The sequence below is a fragment of the Astyanax mexicanus genome, chromosome 10 (assembly GCF_023375975.1).
Source record: "Astyanax mexicanus isolate ESR-SI-001 chromosome 10, AstMex3_surface, whole genome shotgun sequence".
Lineage (NCBI taxonomy): Eukaryota > Metazoa > Chordata > Actinopteri > Characiformes > Acestrorhamphidae > Astyanax > Astyanax mexicanus.
Genome location: NC_064417.1, coordinates 46,901,784 through 46,914,668, shown reverse-complemented (window position 1 = coordinate 46,914,668; position 12,885 = coordinate 46,901,784). Strand labels below are relative to the sequence as shown.

General features: G+C 35.3%; 1 protein-coding gene across 3 annotated transcripts in view; it reads left to right on the top strand.

The window, feature by feature from the left end:
* The window catches only part of arhgef6 (Rac/Cdc42 guanine nucleotide exchange factor (GEF) 6), a 233,886-nt gene that overhangs the window by 35,749 nt on the left and 185,252 nt on the right, over positions 1-12,885 (top strand). For 2 of the 3 annotated variants that reach the window (XR_007440954.1, XM_022684250.2), the window contains exons 13-20: positions 3,206-3,292; positions 5,615-5,696; positions 6,787-6,896; positions 8,528-8,713; positions 9,294-9,314; positions 12,244-12,337; positions 12,564-12,650; positions 12,770-12,869. Coding sequence is in view for 2 of the 3 variants with exons in the window: in XM_022684250.2 (XP_022539971.2) it covers positions 3,206-3,292; positions 5,615-5,696; positions 6,787-6,896; positions 8,528-8,713; positions 9,294-9,314; positions 12,244-12,337; positions 12,564-12,650; positions 12,770-12,869 (767 nt within the window). In the remaining variant the exon portion in view is untranslated. The remainder of the gene's footprint in view (positions 1-3,205; positions 3,293-5,614; positions 5,697-6,786; positions 6,897-8,527; positions 8,714-9,293; positions 9,315-12,243; positions 12,338-12,563; positions 12,651-12,769; positions 12,870-12,885) is intronic. The other variant, XM_022684251.2, reaches the window with a different exon arrangement.

The window sequence follows — 12,885 nt, the reverse complement described above, 5'->3', positions numbered from 1 at the left end:
CAAATATATGTTATGCATAATAAAAACATATAAAAGTATTTATAATAACTTTATTGTTAAAAAAAATACGATTTGTGCTTTTTCAGTGATTCTATTAAGAACTAATTGCAGAACTGTGAACAATATTTTTTAAATATAAATATAATTATAATTAAAAAGAAGAAGAAGACATTAAGAAATATTATGGACAGATTATACTATGACAAATTTAATGAATTAATAGTTTTAGATATGCATATAGAGCCTTAATATACATACTACCACATATGTAATACTCTACAGAAGCTGTTTGTCTCTTTATTTAATTCTAAATTGAAGTAGTTATGCTCAATTAAAGTTCTGTATCTGAATATTGAATTTGACATTATTTCTAAAGACAAAAGTAAAAAAAAATCTGGAATTACATGGATTTTTGCATTGGTTATTGATAAAAATGTCTGATGATTATTTAAATCACAATTATAGACAAATACAATGTAACCAAACTAATAAAATAGACAGTTGTAATGTTTGTGTCTTTTAGTGAGAACTTTAAGTGAACAATGTAATGTAACGTGCAGTATAGAAAAAGTATTTAAGACTCGGGTCAAGTAAGTAAAATTAGGTCAATCTCTTTTCTTAGCTTGTGATCATAGATGTCTGTCCTTACATTAATCATTAAAATATTTTGATAAAATTAAATTGATTGTTTCGTTTGTTTTCACATGGAGTTCCAGTCCAGAGGCAGCAAAGCAACCGCAAACCAAATACCACGTCCTTTTGAGGTCTTCTGATATAGGTTGCAACTTTGCATGCTTTACCCAAACCAGTCTTTCTCGAGAAGGGCAGGTTTTGTTTGTCATTATTTATGAGGAAAAGCATTTGTAAAACCCATGCTTTACCAACTAGCTTTAAGGAAATTTACTATCATAGAAAAAACATACTTTTTCTAGCCTGCTCTGTGGATGTTAACTAATAGCATGTCTTTATTAAGCACATTGACTAAAGCTAGATATATTTTGTCAATAATAGTGACCTAGATAATGATTTGACCACGTTTTTTGGGTAATTAATGCAGAAATTGAGTTATTTTCCAAGCTTTATTAAGCACATTGAGTAAACATCCACACTGCAGGCTAGAAAAAGTAAGTGAAAGTCTATGATGATACTTTTTTCAAGAGCTAATTGGTCAAATGTTGGTTTTGTAAGTGTTAAGTGTTATTTCCCTTTAATAAAGGCACAGAAAACCTCAAAATCTGTCTTTCTCAAGAAATATTGGCTAGTGTGAACCGTGCCCAGACCTCAGAGGACGTGGTATATGGTTTGTGGTCATTTTACTGCCTCAGAGCATTGTGCGTCATGTGATCATTGAAAAAACAAAGTAAGGACCGCAAGCTGAAGAGACATTGGTTGATGCGACAAGGAAAGACAAAAAGCGCAAGTTTATCAAGTAAATAATTGAAACAGATGAAGAAGATTTGTGTGCTGGAATAGTGAAGTAAGAGTCCCAACCATTACCCTATGCAGAACGTCTCCGAAATATTGATGAACTAAAACACTTTGCTGGGTGGAACAGTCATTAATTGCTGCTAGAGGGCTGTGTCTTGTTGAATTAAAGGGTTCACTTACCTTTTCTAGCCTAAAATTGAACATATTCACATTTATTCACATTTAAGTTAATGTCCGCAATGCAGGCTAGAAAAAGTAAGTTGCAATGTTGATGTTTAAAAACAAAGTTTCTGTGTTTCATTAGTGTAGTTGGATTGAGTTTGTTTAAAAATGTGAAATTCTGTAAATTCAGTGGATTTTCTTTTACATTTTTTGAATGTTCTGCATTGTAAAATTAATACTAAAATCATCCAAACTATGAAAACACATGGAATTATGTAACAAACTAGAATATGTTTTAGATTTTAGAATCTTCAAAGTTGGCGTTTCTTCCGTCAGTTTTATGAGGTAGAGTCACCTGGAATTCAGGCTTTCAGTTAACAGCTGTGCTGAACTCATCAAGAGTTAATTACTTGAATTTCTTGTCCCTAAATGTGTTTGAGAGCATCAGTTGTAAAGTAGTGAAGAGGTAGAGTTACAGGTATACAGTGAATAGTGAATATTTGAGTAATTTTGTAATCCATTTTATGGCAAGAACTACTCAACTAAGTAAAGAAAAAATACTTTAAGAAATGAAGGTCAGTCAGAAATTATCCTGAAGTGCAGTCGCAAAGCCCATCACAAATGTTATGATGAAACTGGCACTTATCAGGACCACGTTTTTTTAGTTTTCAGTGCAGAAATCCAGGTCATTTCAATTGGTTTCACCGACATTTACAAGAACGCTTACAAAAAATGAAGCATTTGTTTTTTACTCCTTCTGTATCTCTTTGCATAATACAGCAAAGGTAAATGTATTTCTGGATGTAAATTGTGCATGCTGTACTTTCTGAAAATGCACCGGTAATTGGGTGCAAAAATACAACAACAAAAACATTTGTGATGACGATGTTGATGAAGAGGCGTGTTTGGCATTCATGAGAACACAGCTTCATCTCAGTTGCAGTAGTAGACAATGGGGGCTCATGTCTTTGGTATGCATAAGATGGACCACTCATCTGTGATTTTCATCCCACATGTAATGGAAAAGCTCTGAGTGCAAACGGATCCCATCTGAGCCCCTGCATTAATCTTCTACTGTGGTCACTGAATTAGTTATTAGCATGAAACCCAACACCCTGCAAACGATGAATGGAAACTCCAACCTCCCCGCACTCTCCACCACAATAGGAGCACAGATTGCATCATCAGGCGCGAGCTGTAATGAGGACCAAGTGCAAATAAAATGCAGTATTTGCTTAAAGTGGGTCTTTCAACATATTCAAATCTACTGCCTCTCTCTTTTTCTCTTTACTTAGCTGAAATATGTCTCGGTTTACTAAACGGCAGGTACGATGTTTGTGGATCACTAGCGGCTGATGGCAGCTACCATCTTACAACCATGTACAAACGCAAGAACGTGTGCGTGTGTGGGCATTTCTGTGTTTGCCTGTGGTTTGATGTTTTGAACCGTGTACGTGTCTGCATCTGTGTTCTGAAGAGGAATGTATTCACTTCCCTGTGTTATTATTCATGCACATTTTAGTTACTTAATTAATTCATTCATTCATTGATTAAATGAATGATTGACTGAACACTGAATGTCTGTTTTAGTTATATGTGTGTATCTGTGTGATAGGAGAAGGAGGAACGCTACTTCATGCTGTTTCCCAATGTGTTAATCATGATATCTGCCAGCCCACGAATGAGTGGCTTTATCTACCAGGTAAGTCCATGGAAGTGGCACTATAGACTCCTAAGGGTTGTCAAACACCTCAGTTTAAAACAATGGGCTCCAAGCAGAGTTCAGTTGCTCTGTACAGCATGGTGCACCGTGCAGTATTGTTTCATTATTAAATTAAATTAAACTCAAAAACTATTGCACACATTGATAATATGTGACCTGTGATTTAACATTTCCATGAAACACCAAAAATCTGTTTTTAAAAAGGGGACATATTATGCAAAACTTACTTTTTGCATGCTTTTTATTTCTACTTAGGTCTTAACTTTTCCTAAAAACACTCAAAGCGTAAAAAAAATCCATTCATCTGTTTTCTGTGAATCAGCTGAAAGATTTTGGTGTCAGGAATCATGTGTCAGGAATGTTCTATGAGCTGTTTAGATGGCTCCCTTATTCTGATGTCTTTGGCATCATGCCTCAAACCCCACCAGAGCCACACCCACTATAGCAGTTGAAGGTTTACCATATCGATAATTTTAGTTGAGCACTCCAGACAGTACACAGCAGAAATTAGCCAGCAGCAGCAGACTTCGTCTGAGAGAGGGATCTGTACCTACTGTCCGGGGCAAGTCAGCAGATCCATAAACTGTTCGTTAAGCTTCGTTCATCTTAATGTCTACGCTATGAACAAGTCCCCTTTTGTGACACTCTCATTTCATTGCTTCATTGCTCAGCATTGTGCTGCACATTTTTTTGCACACGACCCCTTTTAGAGCATTTTCACACCTCGAAGACCAGACTAAAAGTTTTAAAACCAAGGTCCAGCTAATTTAACTGAAGAGCAGATGGATTTGATGGCCTCACTTCAATTTAATTGGTCTGAAGTCTAAATCAGCCAAAAGAGTGTTTTTAAACTGGAAATAAACCAGATCAACTGGGTTTTGGTCTGGACTGTGGTTGGCAGCACCTTTCACATTTTGGTACGGACCAAAGAAGAGTATTTTTTTTAAATGGTTCTTTGAAAAGTACCATAGAAGAAACACTTTTAGTTTTCTGAAGAACTGTGTTGTAACAGTGGTATTATTTGAAGCACCTTCATTTTTAAGAGCGTAAGTGGGACATTTATTCACTAGCGAGCCAAAACTGCAGCCAGGGCAAAAGTGCAGCACATCAGAAGGCCCTGTGTGGTAACTAGCACCTCTAAGTGTCTAAATGGAGTTTCCCCGACCCACTCATATTGCCATAAATGTTTGTTTGGCCCCTTTTAAAGCTGCTTAGGTCTTCACACCTCCTACCTATTTTGGCCACAGTCAATGTGACGGCAATGACAACTGTTTGTTTGTTTGCTGCTTAATATATCACAGACACCAAACCTTGACGTGTGGCGATGATACAAGATAATGAGCAATATTCTATTTTCTGTTCATCTATGGGTGGTCATAATGTTTTGGCTCATCACTGCCCGCACAGTGTGTATCATTGCTGCCATGCCCAAACATTGCAGCTTTATGTTTGTAACTTTTGTCAAATCTGGCAGTATTTCTTTACATTGTGTCCAAATCTCATAATGAATGGACCAATGAAAAAGACCCAATAAAAATGAAAGTACCTAAGAGCAAAAAATGATCCCCTGAGTGCATTAAAATATACAATACTCTCTTCATATGTAGTAGGGAGTAAATACAGATATCAAATCCACAGTCTTGTCATCAATAACCTAATGCTATAGGCACTAAGACATGTCTTCCCTACTTTGTTATACAGGTACATTTTTAAACTAAGGCTTCTTATTTGTAAAGGGTTATATGGGTTTATTAATAGTTATTAATTAGTCCATTAATAATCAGATACAAAACATACATAGAAAGGGCTACAGTTGCATGTATTTTTCCAAATATTAATTCCACATTAATTTATACAGTTAAACCTCAGATAATTATGGATACTTATCTATCTATATCATTTCCATCAGTCAGCATTAACATATTATCTAATTAAATAATATATACAGTCAGTTCATCATATAATATGTTCATTTACACCACATTATGAATACTCGATACAAGATACATTAATCTGGGTAGTTAAATGATTAAAGTTATTATTAGATATATTAGTTTATGCTGACTTCTATTGGCTATATGTGTTGTAACTGTTTATTAATGACTTTTAAAGTTTTTACAACCTAAATAATCACATTAACAAAGCTTGTTTATAAAAACTATTTATAAACTTTTTATAAAGGAGCCTTATTTTAAGGGTTACTGTTATTATTATCAAGTTATAAAAAGCTTGCCAGTTTGAAAGCTCTTCTAAAGAATATAACTTACCTATATATTCTTTTTTTTATTATTATTTCCTCAGGGACGGCTCCCGCTCTCAGGGACCACAGTGACCAAGCTGATGGAGGACGCAGAGTTGGGTCATTTTGCTTTTGAGATTGCAGGTCTGTTTCAGCCCAAAAATTGCTTTTTAGTCTTTGTGTTTGTTAGAAGAAAAGAACCACCCTTTAAAAACAACCTTTCAAATATTCTCTTTATGTGTGGAGTTTTTTTATAATAAGTTTCTGGTGTTTTAGTGAGTAAACAATGAAAAATTATTTTTTCTGACTCCAGATATTATGAGCCAGTTTTCCAGACAGAGATTAAGCCCTTGAGAAAAGAAAGTATACTTAAGAGCACTAAAATTATGTTCAAATTAGGTAAAGGATACTAAAGGTACACGTTTAATTCAATATAATTTATGAAAATACACTTTAAGTATACTTTTTCTGTATTTCCATTAAATATATTTTTAATATGCTTCAAATTAAAAGTTGTGTTGATAGAAAATGTATATGTAGTGGCATTAAATACTGCTTAAAGTGCAATTTGGTTTAGTTTTTACCCAGTAGCATTAAGGTGTACACAATATGTGCATCAATACGCAAAGTAGTAAAGTTACAATATACTTCAAGTTTATTAAAAATTATGTTTAAAAAAACAAACTAAAATCTACTTAAGTTTGGAGAAGTTACACAAAAAAGCAGCACTCAAAAGCACAACCTAATGCTTTTATGTTGTATTTAAATATGGCTTAATTACAATTGAAATATAAATCAGTTTTAATGGTAACAGTGTGTACTTCTCCATGTTAGGTATACTTTAAAAAATATATACTTAAATGCACTGTTCTTTTACAAGGGTAGTCCTAAACTAAATTGTTCTTTCAATAGAAATCTCCATTCAAAATGCAGTGTAGTTCAAGACTAGGCTTAATACCTGTCTGGGAAACTTTCTTTATGAGAGTAAGTCATCAATCCTTTAACTGAAATACATTATAAAGTGCAGTAAGTTTCTGACTAGAATACTGGTACTTGATACTGTATTGTGTACAAACATTTATTTAAGGATATTAGACATTGGTGCTGTACAGAATAACTTGATACACCTAAAAACATGTAAATGTGTTGATTTCTTATATTTTGCATGTTAAAAAATGTAAAAAAGAGTGGTAGAGCAGCATTATCACTTTATTGTGCTGTGATTGTTTCATAGGAGGCATGATCGACCGCATCACAGTCTTCTGCAATAATTCCCATGATCTGCAGGAATGGCTGGAGCATTTACACGCTAAATGTGGAAGTCCTGTTGGAACCAGTATTAAGGTAATTGTGTATAAACTGTGTTCATCCACTTCAAACGAGGATCCATATAGATCTATGTAAGGTGCTTAAAGCAATAGTAATTACTAGCAATTAATAGTCATTACTATTCTGCATTAGACCAGCAGGTAGCGTATACAGTACCAGTCAAAACTTTGGACACATTTAGTAGTTTTTTATTATTCAAAATGCTCTGCATTGTAGATTACTACAAGGATTCAAGGGGACTTTATTGTCATTCACATCACATGTGGTACATGAGGTGGAACGAAATTGTATTCTCACGGCCCAGTTTACATCCAGAGAGCAATTTTAAAATAGATAAATATTAAGAAAGAGAATATAAATACAATAATAAAATAGATAAGATGAATACACAGAGTAGGGAAGCGTATTGGAATACTAAAGTCTTCCAACCTATAAGGAAAAACAAACAAAAAGGTGTCGAGCAAACCAGAATATGTTTTATATTTTAGATTCTAGACCTTTTAGTAGCACCTTTTGTTTAGATTAGACAGTTTTGCACATCTTGGCTGGATTTTCTCAGTCAGCTTTATGAGGTAGAGTCATCTGGAATTCAGGCTTTCAGTTAACAGCTGTGCTGAACTCGTTAAGAGTTAATTACTTGAATTTCTTGTCTCTTAATGTCTCTTAATCTTAGTGTTTGGGAGCATCAGTTTAAAGTTGTGAACAGGTAGAGTTACAGGTATACAGTGAATAGTGAATATTTGAGTAATGTTTTAATCCATATTATGGCAAGAACTACTCAACTAAGTAAAGAAAAAAAATGACTTTCAGAAATGAAGGTCTTCAATTTGAAAAAATTTAAGAACTGTGAAAGTATCCTCAAGTGCAGTCGCAAAGACTATCAAAAACATTATGATAAACTGGCTCTCATCAGGATTGCCCAAGAAAAGAAAAAACAACAGTTTCCTCTTTAACACAGGATAAGTTCATCAGAGTTACCAGCTTTAGAAACCACAAGTTAACAGCACCCAGATAAGAGCACCTAAATGATTCCTAGAGTATTTTGGTTTGTTTAACACATTTAAAGTTCCTACAATGTAGGAAAAAAAACTAAAACCTTAGAATGAGAAGATATTTTCTTACTTTTGTCCATGCTGGTACTATACTCTTATTGTAAAGTGTTACCAATTAATTTTTATGCTTACAATAATAACCAAAATGTTTGCTGGTTATATTTACAAAAAAATGCACCAGCAAAACAATATGAAAAAAATATATATATTTTGGTACCACTTTAAAATAAGACTACCTTTATAAAGGGTTTATTAATGGTTTACAATTAGTTTATTAATGGTTACTAATAAGGTTGTAAATGCCTTAAAATCATTAATAATCAGTTATAACACATATGTAGAAAGGGCAAAATGACCTGTTGTTTGCCAAAAAGTGAACCCACAGCCATCTATATTGTTGCCCTTACTACTTATGTGTTATACCTGATTATTAATGATTTTTAAGGCATTAACAACCTAATCAGTAACCATTAATAAAAAACTGTTTGTAAACTATTTATAAACCCTTTATAAAGGTAGTCTTATTTTAAAGTGGTACCTATATTTTTACTGTTTTTGTAATCTTTATTACGCTTCTTTCATCCTAATTGGCAGAATATCGAAGGCAAGTCTTTGAGTGTCATCAGCACCCCGACGCACCAGAGCCACTTGCAAGGCTTCAGCACAGCCATGGGCAACCGAGGCCCTCTGGAGCCCCCCAAGAGCACCAAGCCGTGGTCCCTGAGCTGCCTGAGACCAGCTCCCCCACTCAAGCCCTCCGCTGCTCTGGGCTATAAAGAGGTAAGAGCCCCCTCATGTCTTTATAACTCGCCCGTCCTCTAAAGGCGCCTGGAAAACAATGAGTCAGAAGCGTAGCGGCTGAGTGGGAGCGTAATGCACCTCTGTGAGTAAGCTCGGTGGTCCTGAGAGGAAGCGTCTGAACCCACCACCTCAGCAGTTACCGTTCTGAGTATCAGGGAGATTTTACTGTAATATCTGTCTCTGTTTAGTCTCCTGCCAAGCAGCCACTGCCGTACCCCTCACCGCAGGTTTCGGTAGTGGTCGGGTGCACCAAATTAAACAGCTGACTGTGGCATTGTTCCAGCAGCCCCAGTGCTGATGAACATGATTGCATCACAGATACAGCCTGCAGTTTACAGAGGCCTTCTCCAGTACTGCTCCAGTTCTGAACACTGGCCTGCTTTAGTTCTGGTCCGTTCTGACTGTGAGAAATGCGGAATGCATGCATGTGTTCTGCTGTATGACTGACAGGACCAATGCTCACCTCTCACTGTTCTCTCCATCATGTTCCTGTCAGACTCCTCCATTTTTCTCATGCATTTCTCTCATCCCTCTCTCTCTCCATTCCTTGCTTCTGTAGAGGATGTCTTATATCATGAAGGTAAGAGTAGACCAGCCAGTCTGTGTGTGTGTGTGTGTTTTTGTGTGTAAATGTGTGTAAGTGTGTGCTGTGGGTACCACTTTAAAATTTATAAGACTACCTTTATAAAGGATTAATAAATGATTTATAAATTAGATTATTACTTATTATTGATTAGGTTGTAAATGCCTTAAAAAACCATTGATAAGCAGTTAAAACACATTCATTTTAAATAAAGGCAACAGGGGCAACTAAGTCATTTAATTTATGGTAAATAGTTAAACATACTTTGAAATATATTAATATGACCGGTTTAATGCTGATTAATGGAAAGGAAAACACAAAGTAAAATCAGTATCTAGAAAGATCTGAGGTTTGACAGTATAAACAAGTGTGGAACATTTATTTTGCTAATTTTCAACTCACTGTTGCCATTTCTATTTATGTGTTATATATTAATTTTATATAAATTTTATATTAATGCTTGTCAATGGGTTTTAAAGTATTTGCAACCTAATTATAATAGCCATTAATAAACTCCTTTGAAGCATTCATAAACCCTTTTATAAAGGTAGTCTTAATTTAAAGTGTTACTGTGCTGTGTGCCTGGCTAGTTTGTTCGTTCTATATCTCTATCTCTTTTTCCTGTTCCTCTTTTTTTCTTACAGTATCTCTCTTGCACATTTTCTCTCTCTACTTTCCATCCATCCGTCCGTCCATCCATCTACCTGTCTATCTTACATTCTCACTCTCTTACCTTTCTGTCTGTCTTGTTATATCTTTTTTCTCTCTCTCTTTTTTTTCTTTATCATTTTCTATTGCTCTCCCTTTTTTCTTTTTTTCTGTCTTGCTTTCTCTCTTACTCGTCCTTCCTCTCTCTTTCTGTTGTATTTTGCGCTCTTTCTCTTTCTCACTTTCAGCCTTACACGGTATATCTCTAGCACACTTTTACACTTTTTCATCCTATTTATCTATCTGTCTATCTGTCTATCTATCTTTCTATCTATCTATCTTTCATACTTTTTGCTATCTCATTTCTCTTTTTCCCCTCATCCACACTCAATAATTTGCATATATTACAATATATTTGTCTTCCTTGCTCGTCTTTCGTTCTCTCTTTCTCTCTCTTTTTGTTTCAGTTACTATAAGCCATTCATTTCCTGTTTTTTTGTTTTTTTGGTTTGTGTCATGTCCTTACCCATCCTTTCACTGATTAGTGTTGTGTGAAGCGTATTGCAGCCTGTTCTCTATATCTAACCCCCTCCCCCCTCCCTCTCTCTCTCTCTCTCTCTCTCTCTCTCTCTCTCTCTCTCGTTCCCTCTTCCTCTTAAACCTGTACTGAGTGTGCTGTGTGTGTGTGTTTGTGCTACAGGGCTCTGTTCTCATTAAGACAGAGTACACATTAATAAAAGTGGCAATGTGTGATGTTTAATCAGAAGGAATGTGTGAAATATCTGCGGTGATTAATACGCAGGAACCCACACAGTTTGCTTGCTTTAGCTTCAGCTGCTTTCTCCGAGCGCTTTTGATGTTATTAATATAGAGAATGGAAAGTGCTAATTGGTGCAATAAGCAGCGTATACAGTGCTAATTTCACACACAGGTTATCTCTTATCTCTTAGTCCCGTTTGTTTGTGTCTCGTTTGTTTAAATTAAAAACTAACTGTCCTGCTTGAGGTCTGACTTGCATAATCAGCACTGCTTCATGCCCATGACTCTGTAAAATGTTGTGTCAAGCTTTTTTGTTCTCCATCCCAACTCATGTCCATTTTGACCAGCCGCCATAACGGTCCTGAAGCTAGCCTTTATACACTGTAATGTTAGGTAGTTTAGATTTTATAATGTGTGTAATAGGCTTTTTTTAATGCAAATTAAAAAAATGAACCCAGAAAAAAAATGGTTTGAGATAAACATGATTTTGATGTTTTGTATTAAAGCCCGACTGATCATTTGACCAGCAATATTCTGAGATTTAAACAATTCACATTTTGGACTAGAAGAGCTTTGATAGTCCTAATTCTCAAGTAAAAATATGAACCAAAAAAAATAAGCGTGTTAAAAAAAAAAAAAGTACTAAAATATCTTTTTTCAGGATTTAATTCATAAAGAAAATAACTGATTTCTCTCACAAAATTGTTGTACAGTTTTTTTTGTTGTTGTTTTTTATTTGGAAATTTGCATCAGCATCATGTGCCCAGTGACAGTTAGTATTAGGGGATTATAACCTTCTTATAACCCACTTATAGTAATAATAAATATATGCATTTGGAAACTCTGGTAATAATTGCATCTCTATGTAAAACTAAAAAAGATATGCATTTGGGTCATATAATGAATCTAATTAATATAATAATACATATAAAATAGGTAATTGGAAATGTATACCAAAACTTATAATGGTGGTTGGTGTGTGGTATAAGCTGCATTTTCAGTTGGTCCCTAATACATAGCAATCAGTTATACTAGTTATATTAGTTATATTAATTATATTATTTATATAAGTTATATACAGTACTGTGCAAAAGTTTTAGGCACCAAAGCAAATTACCCTAATCCATTTATCTCAGCAATATGAGTGTTTTTTTTTTTTTTACCTGAAAATAAGCACCACATAATAATAATAATAATAATAATATTAGCTAACCTAGCTAGTTAATCACATTACACTGTGGAACATATGCCAGTTTAAACTATAGCTTGCTAGCTACCATTATCTGGTGCTCATGACTTAGTAAGTGGTGCTCACCACTTAATATGTGGTACTCACCACTTTCTATGTAAAAAAAAAAAAAATACACCACTTCCCTTTAGGGGCTCAGTACATTTGCACAATACTGTATGTATATTTTTTAAATAGAAATATTAGTGGATACAGTTTCAGTGCAATATATTGTGTGTTCACTGTATTTTTAATACTTTGTGTGTTCATTGTTAACTATTTTCTCTCTAGGATACCAGCAAAAGTCCTAAACCCATGAAGAAATTCCTGCCAAAGAGAAAGACGGAGAGAAAACCCTCGGATGACGATTTCTTGCTGAGAAAAAGTAGGTTAAGAGTGAAGCTGGTTAAAGCTGGGTGTAGCTGGGTGAACATTAATAGAGAATCGAAACTAATGGTGGAATTAAAGCCTCCTGTTTTGTAATGTTGATGAATAAGGTGGAAAGTTGGTGCACGTTTGTGGGGCACACTTGTGTTATTAGGCCTTCAGTTTCCACCGCGGCTGTGGAGGACTGAGTCTCAGATCTGTGTTGTGGTTTGGTGAACCGATAGGTACCGCAGCTCTGGAGGAAGACGCCCAGATTCTGAAGGTGATCGAGGCCTACTGCACTGGAGCCAGCCTGCACCAGACCACAACAGGTACGATCTTGCTCATCCAGAACAGACACTGGGTGGAGATCAAAAGACCTCTGTTTGGCACATTTGAGGAAATAGGACGTTCAGTATCGCTGTGACAAAGTGTGTTAATGCCCACGCAGCTGTCCGGAAGGAGGGAGTCCCTCAGGTCCTGTTACCAGAAGAGGAGAAGATCATCGTGGAAGAGATGAAGAGTAACGGTCAGACCATCATCGAGGAGAAGTAGGTTTCTTCCCAC